Source organism: Saccopteryx bilineata, chromosome 2 (genome assembly GCF_036850765.1).
Source record: "Saccopteryx bilineata isolate mSacBil1 chromosome 2, mSacBil1_pri_phased_curated, whole genome shotgun sequence".
In the NCBI taxonomy this organism is placed as follows: Eukaryota; Metazoa; Chordata; class Mammalia; order Chiroptera; family Emballonuridae; genus Saccopteryx; species Saccopteryx bilineata.
In genome coordinates, this window is record NC_089491.1 from 230594705 (window position 1) to 230620241 (window position 25537).

At 49.0% G+C, this 25537-nt stretch overlaps 1 protein-coding gene and 1 non-coding gene across 6 annotated transcripts in view; one reads left to right on the plus strand and one right to left on the minus strand.

Moving 5' to 3' along the window:
- The window catches only part of EVA1C (eva-1 homolog C), a 77401-nt gene that overhangs the window by 43695 nt on the left and 8169 nt on the right, over window positions 1-25537 (minus strand). For 3 of the 5 annotated variants that reach the window (XM_066259529.1, XM_066259526.1, XM_066259528.1), the window contains exons 2-4: window positions 6342-6538; window positions 3569-3692; window positions 436-588 (exon numbers count right to left, since the gene is read on the minus strand). In XM_066259529.1, the coding sequence (XP_066115626.1) occupies window positions 436-588; window positions 3569-3692; window positions 6342-6538 (474 nt within the window). The remainder of the gene's footprint in view (window positions 1-435; window positions 589-3568; window positions 3693-6341; window positions 6539-25537) is intronic. The other 2 variants (XM_066259527.1, XM_066259530.1) reach the window with 2 other exon arrangements.
- On the plus strand, window positions 18047-18153 carry LOC136327852 (U6 spliceosomal RNA). The gene has a single exon (XR_010729913.1). It is a non-coding gene; the product is annotated as a U6 spliceosomal RNA (small nuclear RNA).

Below are 25537 nucleotides of genomic sequence, written 5' to 3' on the forward strand. Positions count from 1 at the left end.
ATCTGCAGGTTCCCCTCCTTCAAGCCTCTGCTCAGCATGCCCATCACTCCCTAAACCTGAGCCTCCCTGCAGCCCTCCATCACCTCCAGGTGCTGTTCTTCTGACCGCTTACTTGCATCTGAAATGTGACCAATTAGTCCATTAATTGTCTGTTTTCTCACTGCCTCCTCGTCCGCAGCTAGGAGGTCAGCTCTGCTGGACTCTGCGTTGGTCACAGGATATGCCCCATGCCCAAGCCCAGGGCCTTGCAGCAGCAGGTGATCAATATCTACTCAGTGTGGGATGGCTGGACGATGGATAGATGCAGAAATGGGGGGCAGCACGAGGCCCCATGTGGAGGGTGATTCCTCCCTGACTTGACTTTCCCTCTAACCCAGCGAGGACCCCTTCTGGGGAGCCAGCCCTCGACGACGACAGCTGCATAAGGATCCCTACCGAAGGCGGGCAGCCGCTGTGCCTCTGCAGCGCATACGTCCCTGTCCTGGGTTCTCCGGCCGTAGGCGGCGAAGTAGATGTTGAGGAACTTGGACTCGTGGCAGTGCAGTTTCAGCTCCTGGTCCTCACACACGGTTTTGTTTTTCAATTCATCTGAAGCAGAAACAAAATTGACAGCACCATCAGCTTCCCTCGGAAGGGGTCGGTGAGCACTGTCTTAGGCCGCTGTGGGCTCACGTAGGTCCCCAACACACCTTCGAGCAAAGCTTTGCATCCCCCAGCGGCCCACAAACCACTCACAAAGTCGACTTAATGGTGACCAGCAATTTTAAAACATAACGAACGAATGCCCCAGAAAGTATCAAAGCGTGTCACATGAGGTAAGGCTAAACATTGTTTTAATAACGAATTTCTTTCTCAGTTGTGAATATTTTATTGAGCCCAAATGTAGGCTGGGTTGCAATCAAACCAATTTGAGAGCTCCCTCCCCCACCAGAAACCTTACAGAAGGTGTGAGCGGTGAACACTGGGGCCACGGTGGCTGTGGGACCTCCGTGTCCTGGAATTGATGAAGCTAAAGCCCAGACTGAAAATATGAATGCAAATAATTTCCAAAACATCAATTCCACCTTTCTGTAACCTGTCAAGTTCCCTGCCTTTCTCCCCCCAAACAGAGAAGGAGCAAAGAGGCCAAACTTCTGGGTGGCTGCCTGGAGGAAGATGTTTCAGGGTCCCCAGGTCACCATCGGCTCTAGTGCTGGTAAACCTTGGCCTTGCTCTTTAATATGCAACAATGGGTCCCTTGAGCAATGTGAGGAGCAGAAAGCAGGTTGCAGGGGCTCACAAGTCCCCTCCTCGCTGGTGATGGGACACCGAGGAACCAGGAGAGGTGACTCAGCACACGTTGAGAAGGCCCTTCACCCGCTCACTGGAATGTTAACATAACAGGTTACACCCAGAGCCAAGAAAAAATCTTTGTTTTCTTTTTCTAAATAAAAAGAAGACCGAGTCTGACCCTGACACAGGAGGGTTGATCTGGGTGAGTGCTACCTGCCCAGGAAGGAGTTAGTTCCTTGGTGCTTCTTACAAGCAAACGCCAGATCCCACCAACACCGAAATACTGCCCGGATGGAAAGATGGCTTTGATGCAGAACTCAGGGCTCCGGGAGGCAGACTGACAGAGCTCACCCGCCTGCCCCAGTAGGAGAATACCCAAAAATGTCAAGAATGCCTTCCAGGGGCAGAGCTCACCAGAAAGGAGGGCAGGGGAAGGCAGGGCGAAAATCAAGCCTTATCTCAGCAAACTGGAAACTTCTAAACAGCAATGGTTTCTCTCTCACTCTTTCTCCCTTCCTTTATTCTTCCTCTCTCTTTCACAATGTTATAAATTGTAAGAGTTTTCTTTTCTCGACATATGTCATGCCACACATCGGTTAGCCTCCGATCTCTGAAGGGTTAGAGCCCATTCGTGAATGGCAGCCTGATGCCAGCCAGACGCACCCAGGGTAACATGACACCCACGAGTAAAGCCGCAAAGATTCACTCCCCAGATTGTGGGCAAGTCATCTCCTGGAAAGGAGGGGCCTGTGGGTGTCCTGTTACAGTCTCGGGGCTACTGTCCTGTCATGTTGGGTCACTAAGGGACATTTCTGGGTTCTAAAAGCAATCAGACTCCTGACAGGATTCCTGTTTTTCTTAGAGAACTAGAGCTTGTTTCAGTGCTTAGAGAACTAGAGGGCTCTGTGGCCTCAGGCTAGAAGAGGTGAAGGCAGCCTTCCAGAAGTGGGGCGCCAACCACCACCAGCGTGGGTATAGATGGGTGAGTGACAGGAGCTAGGGAGAAGGCAGAAACCACCACCCTGTTGAAAGGACAATGGCAACAAACCCTCCACGCAGATTCCACCAATGAGAAGGCAGGGAGCGTGGTGCATCCTTCTTTAGTAACGCACGGCAGCAGTGACCTGCCATGAGGGGAATGTTGTTATTGGCAGCTGCCAGCGCACGGTGACAGGAACATGCAGGCAAACATTCAGTCACTTGTAGAGTGCTTTAAAGTTCTCCACAGTCTGACAGTGCACTCTGCTGTTGCCTGCGCCCAGGGCAGACCACACCCCACTCTCCCAATCATCAGTATATCACTGCCTGTCAGTCATTCACATTTTAGCAAGAATTACTTTACTCAGATGGTTGAAATAATGGCCATCAATGCCTGAACTCAGCTCCATGACAGGTCCTGTGCTAAGCATGTCACACATGGGCCTGTATTTTTAGTCTGAACAACAGTCCTAATGCAGACGGTGCACAATCTTCATTTCATACTTGAGTTACAGGGCGTGAGGACGTGTCCCTCCACTGTCCAAGGTCACACAGCAGCCACACAGCAGACAGGAAAATGAGCCCAGAGCCACCTAGAGCTGAAGCCTCACTGAGACCAAAACTCTCTGAAGGGGTGAGATGTAGGGAGGAGGTGAAGCAAGGAGCACGCTCAGGGAAGAGAAGGTTCTAGTGAGAACTGCTGGTAGAATAGTTCTCCAAAACACAGGCCTGCACACAAACCCTGATTGCCAGCATCTGCCCGTTTCCCAGGTGGGACTCCTCCCAGCACAGGGCAGAGCTGGGAGAGGCACAACAGTGGCTCTCCAGCCAGTTCCTCTTAGGGGCAGACCCTGTGATGGGAGCACCTGCCGCACACAGAAGTGGGGAGCAACCAGGTCACAGAAATCTGGAACCGTGGACTTGGGCAGCAGCCATGCCCCTGGGCCTCTGGGAAAAACAGGCCACTCTTCAGATGGGCTTCAGAGCAGGACTTTCTAACAAGGAACACTGGTCCCACTTGGGCCCCCTGATATCTTCAGCATCAGGATGACTGAGTTTTACACAGTAGGAAGAGTTTCTAAAATTCAGGCACTTGTAAGAATGCACAGTGATGTGCACATGTGTGAGTTGTGAGTACACACGCACTCACATGCACGCAAATCCACTGAGACACCTGGAAAGGACAGGTTCCGCACACTCTTGTCCACAAGTGTTTCAATGTTGGACCAGTGCCGACTGGCAGAGAGCTTTCATTGGGGGTGTGAGTGACACAGGGGCCTGCACCCTAGCCGCACTGTCCCCGCAGCAGTCTACTTACTAGGCTGGCACTTAAAGGAGACCAGGAGGTATTTACTGCTTCCTGGGCAAAGGTCAGGTCCAAACACACGGCTGTTGACCAGGAGGTGGCAGGCCCGCTGGTTCTGGCACTCGTCCAGCACCTTCTAGAAGAAGGGGAGAAAAGGGACAGGCTTGTGAACCACACAAAGCGGCCACAGGACTCCACACCGGGGCTGCGCTGCGCTCTGACAGGGAAGGCGCCTGGGCTCGCACAGCAGACCTCCCACCACCACGTGCCCAAAGGACAGCACACGCCCCCGGTGGCCAGGTCAGCCCTGGCTCCCGTGATGTGCTCACCAGTCAGAACAACAGCCACCCCTTCACTTTGACAGGAACCCCTACTCACAGTTTAGGCCAAAGTGCTGCAGCGCAGAGGCTGCAGGGGGTGGGAGGGAGACCAGTGTGTGCACTGGGGGGACTCAGAGGTCCCCTTCTGGGAGTGGCCCCTGCCTTAGGGCTGCATGAGCTCTGTAGGGACCAGAACCCCCAGTCACAACTCCTCATCCTGCAGACACAGGACAGAGTGGTCCGCACATGGGGATGCCTCAGAGACCCAAACCCAAATCCAGGCCAACAGGTGAAAATGAAAAGTGGGTTCCTGTGCTTGCCACCCCGAGGGCACAGGCCACCCCGAGGGCATGGCCCCACTTCTCCCTAGGAGCAGGCTCCTGGTGCAACACATGGGGTCTGCCGAGTGAATGCAGCACGAGGCTTCCCCTCCAGCCCTTCTCCTGACTGCCCAGGTGGGTGACACACTGCTCTGCGGCACGCACGGAGCCCGGCATTGGGATCCAGGAAGGCCCAGCAGCTCGCTGCTGGTCTCCCACTTCCCAGACCCCAAGCCCTGCCCATTAAAACAGGACACCAGGGACAGTTCCAAAGGATCCACTTGTCCCTGTTGGGCTATCACGTTCTCATAGTGGCTCCATGAAGGACACTGCCTGGCAGGCCTCATCTCAGGGCCCCAGCTTGTATGGATGAAACCAGAAAAAAATGCCTAGAGAGACTGCGAGGACCCACAGGTGACAGTGTTCACTGTTACGGCCAAGGGTCACTGTGAGATGACTTGGCTCTCTGAGGTCTCTTATGTCACAACCAGAACAAGACTGAAGGCAGGGCCATTTTCAAACTGCATGACAGCTGAGAAAAGCAGAGGGGACTTCCTGTTGACATTTTGTCCCGACCTGGTCAGCTCAGGTGCTACGGTGTGCACATCAACCTGTTTCCTCCCGGTGTGAGGCAACCTCCCTCTGAGGAAGCACCTCACTTCGGCTCCCAAATGTGGTTAAAGACATAAAGTCAGGGGTCTCTGGTTTCTGGATGAGGGACCACGGCGGTGTTTCTGGCAGATGCACCCCACTAACATCAGAACTGCGTTTGCAAATGCCCACCTGGCCTGGTTATGGGGCATTGTCCCCCTCATACTGGAGGGGGAGGGTGATGGCCATGCTTTGGAGCTCAGGTGCCAGGAGTTCCTACTTTGACAAAGTGGGCATGCTGCCTGCCAAGCTGGCATAGGCTACCAGGAGGGCATCAGACAGGGTAACTGGGACAACTGGGCAGGGCAGCTGGGTGAGGAATGGGGCAGGCCAAGAGGAAACGGCTCCTGGGGAGGCACCAAGGGGGAAGAGGGGTAGGTGGAGCCCACAGGACAGAGACTGCTCCCCTCCAGAAGCAACATGGAAACTATGCCCAGGGCACTCGCGCAAATACACTGTTTGGCTATTCAGCCAGCGCCCTTGCCTACCCTGCCCAGATACCATGATGCTTGGAATGAGAGCAAAAAATGGTTTGTGACATGGAAATGTCCTCAAGTTGTCATGTTATTTTTGTGTCTTCTCTTGGGGCCCTGGGAAGAGCTACCCAGGTGAAAACCCATTCCATGTCTCCTTGGTCCTGCTGGGAAAAGCAGCTTCACCCATACCCCTGTGACTGACACCTAACATGCCAGCTGCTCCGACCACCCTGACCTCAACCACTCACATGGCACTCTGGACGCATGAACAACAGCCAAGGCCAAGTGCCTCTGCCACATGAGCCAACTAGTTATCCATGTTGAGGGGCCAGTGGAGCAGAACGTGCTTGGGGAGCTGAAAGCTATAAAGAGTCTTAGTCGTGACCTCCTCCTACGACAAATCTTTCCCTAATGCCAACCACAAAAAGAATGACTCAGCCTATCTCACACCACTGCCCCCAAAATCCCAGCACTGTCCATGGAAGGACAAATGCACAGAGAGTACTCAAAGTAGCTCCAAACAAGAATAACATGATTATTTACAACTGGAGACATTCCTTGGTATCTCCCCTCCTTGAGTGCATTCCGTAAGACAGAGGTTGTGACCTCAGACACCTGCCTCGCAGAGACCCTTGGGGTGTCCACTAAAGAACCACAGCCTTCCCTGTCCCCTGGGGCACTGATGGGAGCTGTGGGCCCAGAGGCTGCAGCCTAGAGTTACTGTCCTTCGCTCCCCTGCAGGGAGGAGTCTGTCCGTGGACACAGTCATATCCCAAGTCTGCCGAGGGTGCTCTCTGGTAAGTAAGAATTCTCTTTAGATGTTTTTGGTATAGCATCCTTTTGAGAAGCAAATAATAGCTTCCCTACAGCACTGGTGATCTGTATAAACTGGGATTCCCAGAGATCAGGTTGAGTGAACTAAATAATCACAAGAATGTACACAAAAAGCGACACAGAGACAGAAAGACAGAGAAAGAGAACCATTTCATCATCTTCAAACATCTATGGAACACAATACCTGGAAGGTGGTGGGTGCCACACAGGTAAAGCTGTCCTCCCTCTGGGCGGTAGGCTGCTGGGTGCTACATGCTTGGTAGTCCTGCCCATAAACCGCTGACTGGACACTGATGGTGGAATGCCGTGGACACTGGAGGTTCAAATGCTCCCCGTCGCAGGCATAGGCAGTGTGGTTTTGCAGGAGTTTGGTTAAGTAACCTAGAAAATATTCAGCCAGGTCACCAGAGCCCAGGAACTCACCACACCTTCCCAAGTCAAGAGCAGGGGGACCTCAGTATCCCTGCGAAGGGAATGTGGCTGAGGACAGGACATCAAGCCATGCCTGGAGCTGGGCTGAGAGAGAAAATGTCACTTTTCCTGTCTGGAATAGACACCTTGGTCTGTGATGGCCTGTTGGAAGGCTCAGGGGAGAGGGAGGGCTCTCACCCTTCAGGAAGAACTAAGGCATTGGTCAGAAGCCAAGACATCCTGAAGCATTTCTACAAAGCAGGGAAAAGTTCCCGTGGGTGTCCCCAGGGCACGAAGGTGCCTGTTCCACTCGCAGAGCTGGGCCTTCTGCAGAGAGGGGCACCTTTGTATTTTAGGAGAACGCCTGTGGGCCTGCCTGAGCCCTGAAGATAAAAGCAAGGCCCCACCCCTGCTTGGGGTGAGGGACTATTCTGAACAGAGGGGACAAGAAAGATGGGGGGCACTGGTATGGGTCAAATAGTGTCCCCCCAAATTCATGTTCACTGGGCACCTCAGAATGCAACCTTATTTGGAAATAGAGTCACTACAGGCGTAATTAGTTAAGATGCAGTACTACAGGAGCCGGGTGGGCCTCTCATGCAGGATGACCGATGTCCTTCTGAGAAGAGACATGGGGAAGATGGCACGTAGAGGTGGATGATGCAGCTGTAAGCCAGGGAACATCGGGGGCTGGAAGAAGCCAGGGAGGGCCCTCCCCTGGAGCCTCCAGGAGCAGCATGGCCCTGCCGACACCTCAACCACAAACCTGAAGCCTCTGCTTCCGGGAAAGAATGAATGTTGCTGTCTTCACCGCCCAACTTTGTGGTCACCTGTCACAGCAGCCTCGGGATCTGACACAGGCTCCGACCCTGGCGCCCAGCCATGTCCCCAGCAGGCTGGCCAGGCGTGCTGGGCCGGGCTCCGAGGAGCTCCGTGGACAGATGGCCTGGACGGCATGGGCAGCCACGCTGTTTCTCAGAGAGGAGGAAGGAAGGTTTGTCCTGAATGTGGATTCCGTTCCTCCTTGTCACACCTCAGAAGGTCAAGTGCAAGGCCTCCGGGAGGGGAGCCAGGGACTTTTCCGCGAGGTGTGTGGGAGCTGATTTGGCAGCCCAGGCCTCTTGGGGGGAGGACGGGGAGGAAGGCGGTTCGGAACTGCCCAGTTCCCACACGGGTGGGCGTGCTCGAGTTGCTCTGGGTTAGGTTTCTGAATCCTCTCAGAACCAGAATTCTTGGCAAAGGCACCCAATACAGCTGCCTCGATTTCCCTGGAAGTCACAGAGAAAGGGACCGAGGTGGCCTGATACAGAGGAGGCCCACTTCTGTTCCAGAGTGTGGTGACGACGCGGCCGGGGCTCGCTCATGGGCACCTGGAGCCCGGGCCGTGGCTCTCACACTGCAGCCCTGGCCACACACACACAGACCACACCAAACGGCCAAGCGAGCGGCTGCCCCGCGTCCGGCTCGCCCAGAGAAGCAGCAGGGCTGCATGTGTCAGAACTGATGTCCAAGGAAAAATTTTCAAATACCTGTGACTGGGTTAAAGTTGGGAGAGGCCAATGCATGTCTGTCTGTGTGTGCATAGAAATACACATGCCCATGAGCCCTCAGTCATATGTAAATTATATGTATGATTGTGGGTGGAGGTCAGACCCACTGGAAGGTGGCTGTTGGCAACAGAGAGCCTGAGCCACGGACGGTGAGCTCCAAGCTAGACGGAGGGCAGGACAGGAGACAGGGAACAGAGGTCTGCTGAGACCAGCAGGGTCACAGTGGTGCAATCACACCAGCAGCTGCTGAGGCATGAGCTGGTGCCCTAAATGATTTCAAGGAACAGACATTGCAAATGGTGGGACCATCCAAGAGGTGGTGCACGAGAGAGTCTGAGAGGTGGGGGGGGGGGCTCACTGAGAATGAGCAAGCCTGGAGCAGAGAGGCATGATAACCTCAGGATTAGGCGTCTCCCAGGATGAAAGTCAGAGCCTGATGCCCAAGCAGACCTTGAACAAGGGGCACACGACCACTGACTAGCTCCCTGTCCAATGCTGTCTGGCTTCCCCATTGGACACATGTGCACTTTCCAGTGTGTGGGTAGAACCACCACATTACTGCGTGTCTGTGCCCATTTCAGCTGCCATAACACAACGCCGCAGACCTGGGTGGCTTTTAAACAACAGAAGTTCACTTCTCACAGTGCTGGAGGCTGGAAGTCCAAGAGCGAGGTACCAGCAAGGTCAAGTACTGGTCAGGTCCCCCTGGTTCAGAGCTGGCACCTTCCTGCTGCACATGGGAGAAGGGGCTAGGAAACCCTGTGGGGTCTCTGACAAGACCTTAGGTCTGAGCTCTGGTACATCTTGAGGAACTTGATCTTACCTAGAGCCATCCCTGGCACAAAGATACCAAGTTATAATCCCAGGCGGCCCTATCTGCTCCCGGCACCGTTGGCTTATAAAATGGTCAGCTCAGGAACAAGCACCATGCTGTCACTACCCTTGTGGCCCAGAAATGTCACTGCTGAGTTTGGAGAGAGAGGGAATTCCTTCCCTCCCTCCCTCCATCCCTCCCTCCCTCCCTTCCTTCCTCCTTCTTCACCTTCCTCTCATTCTTTTGTTCTTCTCAATAATTAAGGTTTAAAAGGTTACTAATATTTAGCAGAGGCTGAACAGGCTGAAATGCCCCCTCTTCCTTTCTAAGGCCGTGGCCCTCCACGAAAGCCCCCGTTTCCCGAGGGCTGATGCTGCCTGAGCCACTTGAGCACAGGATACAAGTGCCTCGGTCAGCGGCCCCATAGCCCACATCCGTGTCCCCGAATCACCAGGGGCCCATTTCACAACCTTCCTTCTGGGAAGAGAATGGAATTCAATTCTATTGTCCTTGCCTCCCCCCACCACTTTAAAAATAAATAAAATGGTGTGCCTCCCCTCCAGTTCATGCTTCAGATAAGAGACTACACCCTTTTTATTCACAAATACTCTAAGGTGTTGCTACATGTTTGAAGTTCTTTTCCAGAAAAGGGTGTTTATTCTTTTGTGTCAGTGTGTAGAGAGTTGGCAAGGTCTGGGGAGGGGGCAGCCCACGCGCTTAGAGCAGTGAGTCAGGGCTGCTGGGGTCTGGGACAGGCCCCACGGCGGACAAAGGGCTCCTGACTGGGCACCGCACACAAGAGGACTGAGATCAAAAAGTGAACCTAGACCTTAACTTACACCCTTTCTCTAGTCCCAGGTTTGGCAGGAAAATTTAAACCTGAAGGTTGATAATAAAGAAAGCAACAGCCTTCAGCCTGTTTCTTAGATATTTGGGAGGAATCACAGAGGTGGGGATGCCCGCCCAAGGGTAGTTAGTCCCTCTCTTACTCAAGTAATTAGCTCAGATCCTGGTTCCAAAACCAACCAGCAGAAGGCAGAAGTGACCTGAGGGTCTCAATGGGGCAGAGACAGGATAGGATACCCTCTTTCTGAGCCCACAGTAGGAACACATTTTTCAGTCCCCCTTGCAATTTAGTGACCAGTGGGTAATCTGGCCAGTGAATGGAAAAAGGGCAGAAGTGACATTTGCCACTTGCATGTCTGACCATTGAGAGCCCGTGTGACGTTCCACTCCCTCTCTCTCCCTGTCTGCTGCCACACGTGGAAGGTACAAGGGACAAGGAAAGACCCTGAGGATGCAAAAGATGACAGAGGCACAAGATGGAAGAAACCTGGGCCCCTGAATGATGGCATGGAGCACAGCCTCCTCCATTTTCTAATGACGCCGGACCGCATCATGAGCAGGAAATAACCCTTTATTCTGTAATTCCACTGAGATTGGGGAGTTGCCGGTTTCCGCTGCTGGCCAAGCCTGACGACTACAGCACTTGGTCAGCAGGTACCTGTGCTAAACAGAAAGCTGTCAGGGCTTTGAGATGTACCAACAACTTCCTCCAAACCCATGTGACTAGTTTGTGACAGTGTTGGCATCATTGCACGTGACCTCTGGTCCTCCTGGGAGGAATAATTTCTTTAAGATGTTGCTACTGAAAAGCTATAATTGAAGTGAGCTAAATTACTAAGGAGACAGCAGGGACTAGGGTCTCATCCACTGGTTTACTGGTCACCGCTCTTTGCCGCTGACTAAAACAGCATTGGCTGGTAGGCCCTGGCGGAATGCTCACAGACAGGCAAGTTCCCACCCACTGGTGAGTGTGAGAGTGGAAATGGCACTGTGGGCAGACAGTGTGGCCCGGCAGAGCGTGCTGGCCCAGGATAAAAAGTGCCAGACCACAGGGGTGGTGGCGGCCGCAGGCTACAATGGAAGGAAACCAGGTTCTGGAAGCCCTCGGGGCAGCTGCCTGTGTGAGCACACTGAGAGCAACCTCTTCAGATCTCAGTGCCCTCGTCTGTGAGATGGGCATCCCAGGCCTGCTCTACAGGGCTTCTGGGCAGGCGATAAGACATAGCAGGTAGGACGATGACGGGGTACGTCAATGTCACTCCCCGAGGAGAGCAGAGGGCATGGGAAGGAAAAGTGATTGGGAGTCCCAAGTTCAGAGGGAGGATGCCCGAAAGAGGGCAAAAGCAAGGAGCATTGCTCCCAGGTTAGCCTTGGTTTGGCCTTCGGACAAAGACTTCTGGACAAATAGCAGGTGATGTCTGCTTTTACCTCCTGTAAAATTTCCCCAAAGAGGGCTCATCTTCATGATGGTGATAATGTCATTCACCACTTGTCCCCAGGTCTGAGTGTGCCGTGGATGCATATTTTACATAAATGCCCAAGATATCCCCTGAAGAGACCAGCCAGGGCCAATCTGGGTACGTTTGCTGGCTTCTAACGCTCCACGTTCCAGCCGATGCATTCCTGAAACCCAGGAATTCCGGCTAATTTTTCTCAAGGAGCTCAGCTATTCCTTCTGACAGTAAGACTGCTTGGTTTTCTTCAAGCCGAAGAAATACTATTTCCAAATGTTACAAAAGCAACAAAATGTGCACAGCTTGCCAATTATGTCAAGAGCAGGTAACAGAGCCCTAAAGAGCAGGTGATTAAAATGCTCTTGTATTTTGGATCAACAATGAAGAAAATGCCCCTGAACATCGGCTGATGACGTTTGGCAAGTGTTGACAACCCGGCTGTCTCTGTGACTTCTCTACCTTGAGAAATGAACTTTCCCCCTCTTTGGGGGAGTATGGCGTGGCACCTCACTGTCATGCACAAGCCCGCAGAGGAGACTCTACCTCCACTCCCCACACCGACTTTGAATTCTTGTGTCTCATACTGGTTTCTGATCGTTACCCACTTCTTTATTATATGCAGCTTAAGTATCTGTTTGTCACCGATAGCTTATTGGTTGCTTGCATAACTGTACTAGCCAATGGGGTGAAGTTGCCATGGCTGAACGCAAATTGAGCGGGTCAGGGGGAAGGTGAACATTTGTTTGCATTGGCAATCATCTATTTTACATAAAAACTACGTCTTAATGTAATTTCTTTTAAGAATACCTCTTAGAAAATACAGCACTGAAGAGGAGAGAAAAGGAGCTAAAGCTGCACAAAAACGGCTTTCTTGACAAAAAGAAACCACTGAGCAGAGAAAGACAAGGCTTGCTTCAGTCGCAGAGCAAATGCGTCTTTCTCGGCAAAATGAGACTGATGAGCATAGAGAAACAAGGCTTGCCCCAGATGCAAGACAAAAAAGCCTGTCTCGACAAAATGAGTCCCTTGAACAAAGGCAGGAGAGAAATGCAAAAAAACGACAGAGTAATGTTGACTGAAACGCAAAAAGGATTAAAACAGTTTCAAACGGAGAAACTTTAATTTTTGAGCATTCCTCTGGTGACATGAATATTAAATGTGAACACTGTCAGTCCTTAAACTTCAAGTTAGAAACTAATCTATTTGACCATGGCAAGAAAGGATTTTCTCAATGTTGCAAGTACGGAAACATTGTAAAAAATGATGGAAAGATCTACACAAGAAATGTTGTGTACAAAGAGATCTTTGACATGTGAATTAACATTTTATTAATATTATTTGAATCACCTTTATTTATTGAGCTAGTGGTGCCTCTTAAGAAATGTACCACCAGTGGTTTCCTTCATTGCACTCTACTTTAAGCAATTAAGCAAGTAGAAGGGGGAAACCCTGTGGGGCACTAAGCAAAGGGGCGTCCTTGCCGCCTGCCCTGGGTAATTCAGTTTGAATTAGCAGACACCTTTGCACAAATCATTTTAATTACAATTTATAATATCTAGAACAGCGGTCATTTCATATGACCGCCGGGCTTTCTAGTACCTCATATCTGATTACTTCCCTCCCGTCATCTCCCTGCACTCCTACCCTCCTCACTAGCCCCAGATGTTTTCCTACAGAGTCATATATAGTTTCAGTGGGTTTTCTTGTGTGGACACCCATGTGCCTATTTATGGGTATGGGTTTCTAGTCCTTGTGCCTGCTTAAACATTCGTCTGCACATGTCAATCCATGAGATATATATATATAATATATATACTAATATATATATACTAATATGTATATATGTTCCCAACAAACTCAAGCAAAAAGCCACAGTCCTTCTGTGATGGGGGCCCCTTCTTCCTACCTGACCTCATCTCCTACCATTCTTCCCCTCGGCTCTGGCCACAGCAATTTCTCCTTGTTTCTCAAAAAAATGATGCCAAGAGTACCCCCACCTCAAGACCTCGGCTCTGGTTGTCCTATTACCCTGCAACCTTCTTCCAGGTATCTGCCTTCTCCCTCCCACCCACCCTTTTCTTCAGACGTAACCCACGAGACAGGCCTAGCTGCTCTGCCAAACTGCGTACTCCTGTCCCCCTTCTGCTGTGTCACCACATAAGACATGGTGTCGGTTTCACCCTTTTGGTCTTATTTATTGCTCCTTCCCAAGCTCCTAGAAAGAGTCTGACATACAACAGGAGGAAAATGATTAGTTTTTAAATGATTGAGCGAGGGGGACCCGCAGATCAAGCGCTGCGCAGATGCAAATGCGTGGGCAGGAGATTCTGATGGACCGTCCCAGCCACCCACACCATGCGGCACTTACAGAGCTCTCTAGGTAACAAGACTGTCCGTTTTTAAGACCTCCTGTTTGCCTGATGCCTCAACATCCCACCACTAGGCTGGGAGCAGTGACTAGAAGCACCAGGGTGATGCAGCCGGGTCCCTGCCATGAGTTCCCTTCTTCTTGGACTCCCCTGACTGTAACCTGGTGACAGTCAAAGGCATCACACCTTTTGCTTGTGCACTCCACTTGACCCCCAATAAAGGCATTGCCCAGGGGTCTTCTCTCTCAGCTCCCCACCTGCTTGGCTGATCCTGGATGCTCCCCCAGATGCCTCCCTCCTCTGGGATCTGTGAGTGTAATAAATCCTTTAATTGTGTATGCCTCTCCAAGTGTAATCTCTATGGCTATATTGGAGTGATGCTTAAAGACCCCACAAAGAGGACTTACTCCATTTACAACACATATGTGTATAAAAGTACATATATGTATATGCACACAGAGAGAAAGAGACAGAGAGGTATCAATAATGGATTAAAAATTGCTCTAAAAAGGCCCTGGCCGGTTGGCTCAGCGGTAGAGCGTCGGCCTGGCGTGCGGGGGACCCGGGTTCGGTTCCGGCCAGGGCAAATAGGAGAAGCGCCCATTTGCTTCTCCACCCCCCCCTCCTTCCTCTCTGTCTCTCTCTTCCCCTCCCGCAGCCAAGGCTCCATTGGAGCAAAGATGGCCCAGGCGCTGGGGATGGCTCCTTGGCCTCTGCCCCAGGCGCTAGAGTGGCTCTGGTCGCGGCAGAGCGAAGCCCCGGAGGGGCAGAGCATCACCCCCTGGTGGGCAGAGCATCGCCCCTGGTGGGCGTGCCAGGTGGATCCCGGTCGGGCGCATGTGGGAGTCTGTCTGTCTCTCCCCGTTTCCAGCTTCAGAAAAATACAAAAAAAACAAAAACAAAAAAATTGCTCTAAAAAAATTTAAACACACCATGTTGGACTTCAATTACAATCGTATGCTCACACTATTTTATTTTGAATGCATCTGATAGGTGCTCCTTCGTGCCTTTTCAACCAAAGGTTTGAAATCCTATAAAAGTGAACCAACACCTCGTTCGGTAACCAGGTACCAAGCCCAGAAAGTTATTTGGTGAAGCTCACCTGGATTAGATTCATTTGAAAGTAACTGGATCGAGCACTGTTTGCCCTGAGCATCTAAATGGGTCACTTTTTCTTTTCTTTGGGACACAGAACCACCCCCAAACCTCAGAGCCACCGGGTGATTAGGCAGGAGCACAGTGCATTTGATAACTTAATGCAACTTTTTACCAGCACTTAAAACTCAGATATGAAATCTATACTTGATCTTTTCTGCTCGGAATTGGCCAAACTGGTGGTTCTGTCCACATGCACAACAAAAGGCTCTCAGAAACACTCAGGGAAGCTGACAACCAAAAAGCCTGGCACTCGGTGGTGGGGGTGGACAGGTACCTTTTAGCTTTAGCCTGCTTGGTCCACATCTGCCCACTTTTGAGATGTGTAGGCTGAACAAGGTACAGTTAATACATTCCAGGCAGCCAAGAAGACTTCAGGGTGTGCATTCTGCACTTTATTCAGTTAATTGGAAAATTAATAGTGATTCCACTGCTAGTAATAGCAAAACTATGTTTTATTTTGTTTTTTAACTTTAAGAATATTTGGAGACTAGGACTAGAAACCTCAAAGGTTTCTATCTGGAAGGTTACAATGACTGGATCTCAGGGCTGGCATGCTTTGTTCCCTTCACAGTTAACAAAACCAGAGCAAGGACACGTATCAAACTCAGAACAGGTATAAACAGTGCCTCCTGAAGGTTGTGCTTAGGAAGGGCTGGGAGAGGCGATGCCTACAGCAGCCTCCTCCTTGCTGGCTCAGTGGGGGACTAGGACAGGCCATGGAGTGAAAGACTTCTCTGGTTTCACCTTAAATTAGGGAAACAGACAGGCTTGCTTCCTTTGTACTTTCCAGGAGCAGAGAAGGCTGGGAAAATGTAAGGAAATACGGGCGCCCACACAGCAATCAGGCTGGCCCAGCCCCCATCTTTACCGTCATCCTTAATTGAGTCCCTGGCACGCGCATCCCAGAGCCTGGTTAACCCTTCCAGTGGGCTCAGTGTCACCAAATGGTCCCAGGGGCCCGCACCTCTCCGTTCTCATGTGAGCTCTTGTTTCCTCTTCCACCTCCCTCCCTCCTGCTCACAGCTGCACCTCTGACTACCTGCACCTGACCGTTATTCTTCACCTGTTGCCTTACACTCACCTCCGGGTTACACCTGTGTGACTGCACCCCTCACTATGCTAGCTCCTGGCTCCTGCTCACCCTCTGGGTGGTAAAGTCAAGAAGACTGTGATCCTGGTTCTCTGGTATGTAGAGCTGAGCCTTATTACTCACAGACCCCGTATTTGCAAATTTGCCTGCTCACTAACATGTATCTGTGACTTCTGACATCAATGTACACGGGGCTTCCCTGGTTGTTTCTAGACACACATGGAGCAGGAAACCTTTGAGTCACCCAGGGGTGCCCACTGGTACCCATTGAGGTGGGCGAGGTGACGCTCTGCTCTCTTGTCTCAGCCCACACCGCTGGTAGATTTCATTTTTGTGCTTTGTGTTGGCAATTTCACTGTTTAAAGTGTTCCCAAGCGTGGTGCTGACATTCTGTCTGTTGCCCCTGAGCACAAGGACGGTGGGGGGTGGGCCTTCTGGAGAAAATGCTGGTGTTAGGTTAGCTTGTCAGGCTCCAGGGATAGTGCAGCTGGTCTTGTTCAAGGTTAATAGTCAACACTGTAGATTCAATAAGGTGTCTTTAAATAGAAACATACCATAAGGTTCCATGTTCCCCATGAACAACAGTGGAGTATTTGGTAATTCCGTGGTGAAAAGTGGAATTTATGGAACCTAACGTCCTCCATTTCCACATGCAACAGAGCGGGACTGACGTATCTACAGCATGCTAGCTTTCCGAATGGTCACTCCACATATAATTCAATCATGCAGCAGTGCTTCCTGGGGCTGCCTTCAGGACAAGTCTCAATGAAGCAGAACTCTGTCTTTGACTCAAACATATTTTATATGTATAATTACTCATTCCTACTCTTTCAATAAAATTTTCAACTTTAAACAAAGCCTTGCCAGTTCTGGCCAGGTGGCTCAGTGGAGAAAGCGTTGACCCAGAGTGCCAGAGCTCGCAGTTCAACTCCCTGGTCAGGGCACATACGAGAATCAATCTGTGAGTACACAACTAAATGAGACAACTAAGTTGATGCTCCTCTCCCTCTCTCTCCTTTTTCTCTCTCAAATCAATGGAAAAATGGGGAAAAAAATGAAAAAAAAAAAAAAAAGGCCTTGCTGTCTCCTTGCTCATTGTTATCCCCACCACAGCTCTGAGACACCAGGGGAAGATTTCATTGTCAGCCAATGGTGGTGGGGCCAGGTCAAATCCTCAGTCCAACTTCTGGTCGAGAGTCTCTTCCCCATGTTCAAGGGCTCATCACTAACCCTAGACTCTGGAGACAGGATGAGTTGCTCACCACTTGCTCTACACTGTATTATAATATTATGCTACCGGGGATCTTAACTGCTGTGGTAGAGGAAGCGTGGGGTGGATGGTGGGCAGAGAGGCCATGAGGGCTTCTAGGGGGCAGGTGATGCCAAAGGAAAGAGCAAGAGCCAACCAGATGAGAACGAGCCTCAGTCAGCAGGGCTGGGGCCATCAGCAGTGCCTGCCTAAAGAGTGATGCGGGTCAGACTTGCAATTCAGAGAACCCTTCCCAGGGCCTGTGGCGGACTGATGGACAGACTGATGGGAGAGACCCATGAAAACTGGGGGTGAGATAAAAGTCAACATTGCAGGTGGAGGACCTGTGCCCTTGCACCAACCCCCACACCCAGACGGCCCCCCCACTTGGTCTAGTGCTCCACCGCCATTATCTTAACTTTTAATAATTTTATCTTTGAACCTATGTTTTGTATAGGAGCCTGGTAGGACAATGGGTCATGTGCGTGGGCAGAGGAGACCCCCACAAGGTGAGTTTTCATGTTCCCTGCCACCCCATTCTTATGTGGCATTTCAGACTCCCTGAGCATGGGATGTGGTGAACCCATCATGAGACCAGCAAAGCCCAAGGGAGCCTCAGGGAAGCATGTGACACCCCTGAATGAGCATCAGAGATACTGATGGCACCGTTGGGATCAGAATTTGCTTTGAATGAAGGCAGAGGCATCGCAAGAAATAGGAAGAGAAACACCATCGTATCCTTTTGTCATGTTACTTGCTGGTATTAGCCAGCCATGGCTGCAGAAAACGAGGACAGAGAAGGGGAGAAAGAGGCAGAGGGGCCCACAGCTTCTCTGCCTCTCAGCCCATCACTGCACATCAGTGAGCCAAACTGGGAAGAGTGGTAGGATGTGTGCCCCGTAACAGTGTATTGTTTCTACTGTTACACTTGCATTTAAAACTGGCATAGTGCTCGCTTCAGCAGCACATATGCTAAAATTGGAACGATACAGAGAAGATTAGCATGGCCCCTGCGCAAGGATGACACGCAAATTTGTGAAGCGTTCCATATTTAAAAAAAAAAAAAAGTAAAACTGGCATAGCCTAGCATGAGGAGGAACAGTGAAATCCATGTTAATCATTTACAATGTCCATTTTTTTTTCTTTACTTAGTACAACAATGAAGAGCAACTAAGAAACATATTCATCCAAGTAACTGGAAAAGAAAGAAGAAACCACATTCCTCTACAAAATGAAGGCAATAATAATGACACATCTCCAGCTTGTTGTGAAGATTAAGTGAGCTCGTTTATGTGAAACACTCAGAACTCTGCTGGATTGATTTTCTATAGCCCCTGCAACAAGGCTCCAAAACCTGAGTGGCTTAGAACAACAGAAATGTGCTGTCTCACAGTCTGGAGGCCAGAAATCCATAATCAAGGTGTCAGCATGGCCATGCCTCCTCTGTGGGCTCCAGGGAGGGTCTGTCCCAGGTCTCCCATGGGTTCTGGTGGCTCCTTGGCTTGTGGCGGCAGAACTCTAATCTCACACGTGTTTCTCCCTGTGTGTGTCCCTGTGTCCAAATCTCTCCTTTTCATAAGGACACTGGTCTTTGGATTAGGGGCCACTGTAACAATTGCATCTGAACTTGCTTACCTCCATAAAGACCCTATCTCCCAACAAGGTCACATGCACAGGTACCAGGGTTTGCACCCCAACCTATCCAGAGTCAGTGGTATATAGACATTCACCTTTGTGATTATTATCTCCATCAGTGGTTGTTTTGTTCAAAGGTGTGAGGAAGAGACCAATGAGAGGCAACCTCAGTTTGGGGGACTTGAGCTAGTTGTGGCCACAATCTCCACAACAATGTGGCATTTCTCCAGCAGCCCAGGTGAAGGCAAATATGTAAAGTCATGGGAGTGAACAAAAAAGAGAAAGTTTCTGACCTAAGGATGAGCCAAACAAAACTGTGGGCATAAATTCTGATAACAGAGAGAGCGGAGATGCTTTTACTAATGTGGTGACTGGACTACTTAATACCACATATGTGGATTACATCACGTATCAATTGGACAGTCCTGTTCTAAAGTCTGCATATTGTCCTTTGTGACTTGTTTCCCTGGTGATAACTGTATTAAAATCCAATTGAGGAAGGACGGAGTAGGCAATGGATGGCGCCAGCCCCGAGCACCAAACGCCTGTGATGAGAATCGCTCGCCCTTTCCCCTGTGGCCCCCCGGGCTCCTGTGATTCCAGCAAAGTCATGCTCCCCATGGCCCACAGAGGTGCAGGTACTGTAAGGAAGTGTCCATTCCTCACAGCTTGCTTGAATAATGATAATTCTACTGCTTTACCTCCGCACTCTAGACACTGCAATTTCAATTGAATCCGTGAGGCTGAATCACAATCATTTGACATTCTCAAAGTAAAACTCTCAATTAACATATCAGACTATTCTATTAGGTGGCACATTTCACCTAATAACTTACCTTCCCACGGAGAGAGACTCTGGGAAAGGAGGACAAAGGGTGTCGAGCAGCTGCCAATCAGAGACCCTATGACAGTGACAAGCCGATCCCAGGAGGTTCCCCAAGGTTCCATGGAAGTCTGTAGTTTGGGTTTGGTTCGCCTGCCGCCCTCTGACTGCCTTCTAAGGATGAAAGGCCCCTGGGGGGGGGGTGTGTGTGTGTGTGCGTGTGTGTCTATTAGCCATGCATATCAGAGCAATTAATTAAGACATTCCCTTTGGTCAGGCCTTTCTCACAGTGACAACCAGGGGCTGTGGAGAGCAGAGGTGAGTTCATCTGTAGTCTGTTTCCGGTGACTAATCTTGCCTAAGGTCTGATTTTATCTCAGAGCCAGCCTGGTACAATCCATGTTGCGTATGGGGGTCTCCATGTTTAACTTTCCATTATGAAAAGAACTCTTATAGTCAGTGGCCACCCAGGTCTTTAAGGGAGTTCTTTGGAAAGCAGGAAGAAGGGAATCAAGGCTGTTCTGCTGAGGACCAACAGCACTGGATGTAGGACCGAAGTGATCGGTTTGGGTAAAAAGTCATTCCCACAGCATGGGCAATGTTGTGAGAAATTTTCCTGGCCCAGAAACTTACAACCTATTCATTCACATTTCAGCTAAATCCAGGGATGCATATGATGTTTTGGCTCTTTTTTAAAGATACAGTCTGTAATCTTTATTAACGAGAGGAGACAGAGACATAGCAGGGAAAATAATAAAATATACATGCAATGAGAAACATCGCTGTTCACTGTTTAATGTCCTGGGAAGGAATCCACTAGGAAAGACTATCTTTGTTAAAGAGTTTTTCCTGCTCACTTTTATAACATCTATATACAGAGCAGATGCTGATGAGGCATTTGGGAACCTCAACCATGTCTCTAGGCCTCCAGATTCAAAACTGTATTAACAACAACAACAACAAAAGATCGTGGAAAAGGCTGCTCTAAATATATATGTATATGGTGCCTGTACACAGAGAGATGGATAGTCAAATTATTATATATGCATATATATGTATTGTGTGTTTATACAGAAGCAAAATATATATGAACATATATATATAGTCAAATATGATTTTACTTTTCAGACAGGAAGCAGTGTTAAAGACATACTGATCTTTGTTTAGGAACGTGAGGCCGTATAAAATAGGCCCAAAGGGAATATGCTTTGATTTCTTAATATGAACAGATTCTGAAAACCCACCCACATTCTATCAGACCAAAATGGGCAGGCGTGAGAACAGGAGCAAAGCCCCCCCCCCACCCTAAGCACATACACACACTGGACAGCATTCTCATATCACCCACTTTAGAACTGAATCTGAAACAGACTTCTGACAGGCCTGACATTTTCTTCAGCGCCGAGAGCCACACAATAGAACTTTTTTTGGACACAGCTCCTAAAATGCTCAGAGATTCAGAGGGACTGAGTCATGAAACTGTACAAACACTGCACACCCATTCCTGCCCGCTCTTTGGGAAACAATGTGATATCTTCTCTGTGTCTGGCAGAGAAAGAAATATTTTAGTTAGAGTCGCAGTCTGGTTGAGAGTGGGGTGAAAGAAGATGGCAAGCTCCGCCTCTGAGCGGGGCGGCCGTTCTCATCTCAGAGGGGTTCGTGTGAGTCCCCTCCCAGTGGTGCTCAGCCCCATGACCACGGGAGTGTGTAACGTTCAGTACAGAGGGGAGGACAGGGTCTCACAGAAATGGCACAACGCAGCTTCGTCCACACAATTAGCGCTCTTTGGGTCATCTCTGAGCGCGTCTCCATAGAGCATGTCGCACGTGGCACAGAGGGACAGAAATAGTGTGCGTTTGGGTCCGTGCATGCACATGTCCATGCACGCACACACGGGGAGCTGTCCGCACTCGGCTATGCAGAGGAGGAGAGGGGGTGCAGGAGGGACAGAGAAGGAGGAAAGCAGGGTGAGGGTATGGGCGGCACTGACTTGCCCTCTCTACCTTTTAAAATTCTAATAGATTGTGTGCCCACACATGATTGTTTTGGGGAGATTGTGAAATCACTGAGAGTTGTTGTGAATGTATCCTTGTGCTGCGAGTGAGCAACCGGCTTCAAGACCGAACACCTCTCTGGAGGGATATTCTATTGATAGTTTGACGTTACTGATAGTGAATATTTGAACTTGAAATAGGAGGGCATAGGGCCAAAGACACAGGCACATTCCACAGGGGGGAGGATGGGTGTTGAATAAAAAAACCCCAGGTGAGACAGGGTGCAGGTGTACTAAGGCTTTGAGGTATGGAAGACTTGTCTGTGGCTGAAGAAGGCAAGATGCCCGAGGAAGAATGCTGTGGACATGTCTCTAGGTCTCCCAGACTCAGCTTTGGTTTTTTAAAAAAATTCCTGACCCTTTTTCAGATTCCAAACATGCAGAAAATAAAACAAGGCCAACTGGCAGGTGTAGCCCAGTGTTCCTCAAGCCCAGCAGAAGGCTGACCTGTGCGTCACAGGGTGGTTAGCAGCCTCCCGGCCTCTACTCACCGGGGGGCCAATAGTTATGACACTCCTAGTGATGACCAATAAAATTGCCTACAGATATTGCCAAATATCCTTGGGCCAAAAAAATCTCCCTGGACTGAAAGTCTGTGATTCAGACTCAATGTTTAGACAAGCTAAATCTTCATTGGGTAAAGATAGCCACGTATTACAAGGACCATCTGGCATTTTTGGTGGAGATTAGGCAACAGTCACCTGCCTCAAACAGCCAGAGGGAAACACAGACGTCTCAGACAAAGGCTGACCTTTTGCCTCAAAACATGGGTTTATGGCTTTAGGGAACCATAAAACTATTTTAAAATAATCCTGGGGGAAAATATCTGGGGCAACTAGGTTTAAAAAAAAAAAGAGGTAAATCTTCAGAAGAGAGGGAAGTTCACACTTGAACACAGGATTTGAAAAGGAAAACCAGACCATCAGATCTATTCCGCGATATTCTGCACTGTGTGCTGTGATTCACTCCACACAGTGGGTCCTGCAGCCTTGGGGCCTTCAGACCCCTCTTCATGTCGAGGTCATGGGTGGCCTCTTTGAACCGCCCACAAAGCGGCCTTGTTAGCTTTGGAAGGTGTGTATAGTCCTTCGGGCCTCAGAATAGAGGAAGGTGTTTAAAAATGATTTACCCTTAACTTCCCAGTCAAGTGAAGTTTTTGACACACAAGAAGAGGTGTGTCAGCCTGAACTAGGTTCAGTGTGCGTTTTGTTTTGTTTGTTTGTTAATGGAAAAAGGACCATAGAACTGTGTGCATTCCTTAAAACAAAACCTTCAAAAGCTCTACAAATTGGCCTCCAGATAAGATCATGCTTTCTCATTTCCACCTGTCTCCGTCAAACGGTTGAGAGGGAAAAGGGCTCGGTGGCCTGGGTCTCCCTTGTTCCAGACTCTACAGTACCATGATTTATGATTCCTAAGGCTGAGATCGTTGGAAGCTGCTTCACATGAAAGAAGTGGAAAAAAATCTTCCAAGTCCAAAGGAAGAAGAACCGGGGAGCATCTTGCTCTTCTTAGACACTGCAACACTACTCTGAAAGCCGTCACAAGCGTGCATCTTACAGTCCCTTGCAGACAAGAAAAGGGTTATTTTACCCCGATTATGCCCCCACATTGCAGGGAGAAAGGGACTCATTTGTAGCCATCAAAGGAATGCTGACAGACTTGAAACGGGATTACATTCTATTATACTCATCCGAATTAAAGATTTGTTTTGGAGATCATTCTTAAGTTTCTCCCTCCCTGCCCCCCCCCCCCCACACCAACCCCAAACAAGGTGATTTGTATTCATGGGACATCTGAGGCAGACGTGAAATCAGACAGTTTGCAAACATACATTTCAGATTCAGTGGCCTGAGTTTTGAATTTTAATGCTGCCTAGTTCTCTGTATGTGGAAAACTTGGCTCTCAGGTTGAAATGCATCTTAAGCACCCTTTCTTCCCTAACTTGTTGTGCAGGATAAATGTAAGTTCAGGGTCCCGAGTGACCAAGTAATAGAGGGGTCCAGAAATACAAGTATGGAAATATAAAATCTAGGCATGCGCAGAGTTGCCTGGTGGTTCTGTGGACACACTCCCAAACCCACAACTTCAAGCTCTGTGGTTTGGTTACCATTTGGAGGCTGTGACCTGCCAAACCTATTAGTCATCCCTCAAACTTTTATCGTCTATGTAGCCATTAATCCATGGAGAAGGAAATTTTCCCAGGACAGGGTTGACCCTGAATAGCCTTAGATCATACATAGCACAGCCTCTGGTACCCAAAAGACTTAACATTTCCTGTTCTTTCATACAGAATCCCCATTGTGTAATCACCTTGGAACGGGTGCCCGCCTGGGGAGGAGTCTTAGGTATCTCTGGCTGGAAGTCATCAGTCAGCAGAAGAGCTCAACTGAGTCAATACACTGTCTCTTGACCTGAGCTGCCAAAAGGACTAGCTATCTTGGAGACCTTTCACCCAAGGTGAGGAGATGGCACTCTCAGTAGGAAGACAGCAAGCATATGGATGAAGTGCATTAGAAGTTGTACCATTTCTTCGTTTTGTAGCTCAGTCTCTCCTTCTAGACTCAGTGTCCTTCATGAAGTACATTCTTTAGTAGTTCTTTCAGTAAGGACTTATTAGTGGTAAACACATTTATTTCACACTCTCTCAGAGATAGTTTAGTTAGGTATATAGTTCTACATTGAGGGTTGTTCTTTTTCAGAACCTGGAAAATATTTCACTGGCTTCTGGCTCTCACTGTTGTTGCAAAAACTTTATAAATAACATTTTTTTCTCTCTTTGATTGTTTTAAGACTATCACTTTGTATTTTGTAATTTCAATATAGTAGGTGTACTTTTATTTTTACTTCCCTTGCTTGGGATGCTTGAATCTAAATCTTTCATTAATTCTTGAAATTGATTCCAAGATATCATTGTCTTGAGTGTTGTCTCTCCCTAATCTCTCTTTCTAGAATGCTGAGGTATGCTGAACCTTCCTTCCATTCTCCGTGTCTTATCAACTATTCTTCTATTTTTTTTTTCATGTTGTTACCGCTTTTGTTGCATTCTGGATAATTTTTCCAGCTTCATTTTCCAGTTCACTGTTTTTCTTTTCAGCTAAATCCAACCTATCCATCAAGCTTTTTAATTTCAAAGAAATCAGTTTTCATTAATACAGTAGTATCAGCATAGTTAGTAGACATATTTGGTTCTTTTTCCAAACATACCAATTCTTTCTTTATTGCCTTTCTTCATTCCTTCTTCATGTTTTAGATTTCCTTATTTCTTTTTATGTTTTCAATTCCCTCCATTATTTGAGAATCATGTTGTTTCTATGGCTGACTGTTGCTCACATAACGTAGGTTTTGGATTATGTGTTCGTATCAGCAAGATTTCATCTCTGAGAATCTTGTGGGGTTTGTGTTGGTGATGTTTCTATGCAGTGAGTATTTGTGTGTTTGGTTTTGCCAAGTACCCTGGGGCACAACCAAACTGGGAGAACTCAGTGAGTTTCTCGGCTTGTATTTCCTGGTAACGGTAATGTGAATTCCAAACCCAGAGTGTTGAAAATGCAGACCTGTGGTTACATATTCTCAGGGGAGATTATTTATTTTTTCATCCAACCCTGAACCCAGGCTGAGACAAGTTTCCTTGTCATTCTTCTTTGCAAGAAGGCTGATTTGTCACTCATCCACCTTTTGATGAATGTTGAGTCCTTCCAGGTCCTGGCTTTGAATGGAGATCTTTATTCCAATGCCTCCCTTTACACTGGGTTCATGCCTTGTCTCTTGCCCTCACATACCTGTTAAAAATCCTGGTTGTAAAGATCATCAAGAGGCCCAATGTAACCATAGGGTCAATGACTGCCAACTTCTCCAATTCTCTGTTTCTTCTCATTTTTGTTCCCTGGATGGTCCTTATATATTAGTTACTCACTCATAAATGTAA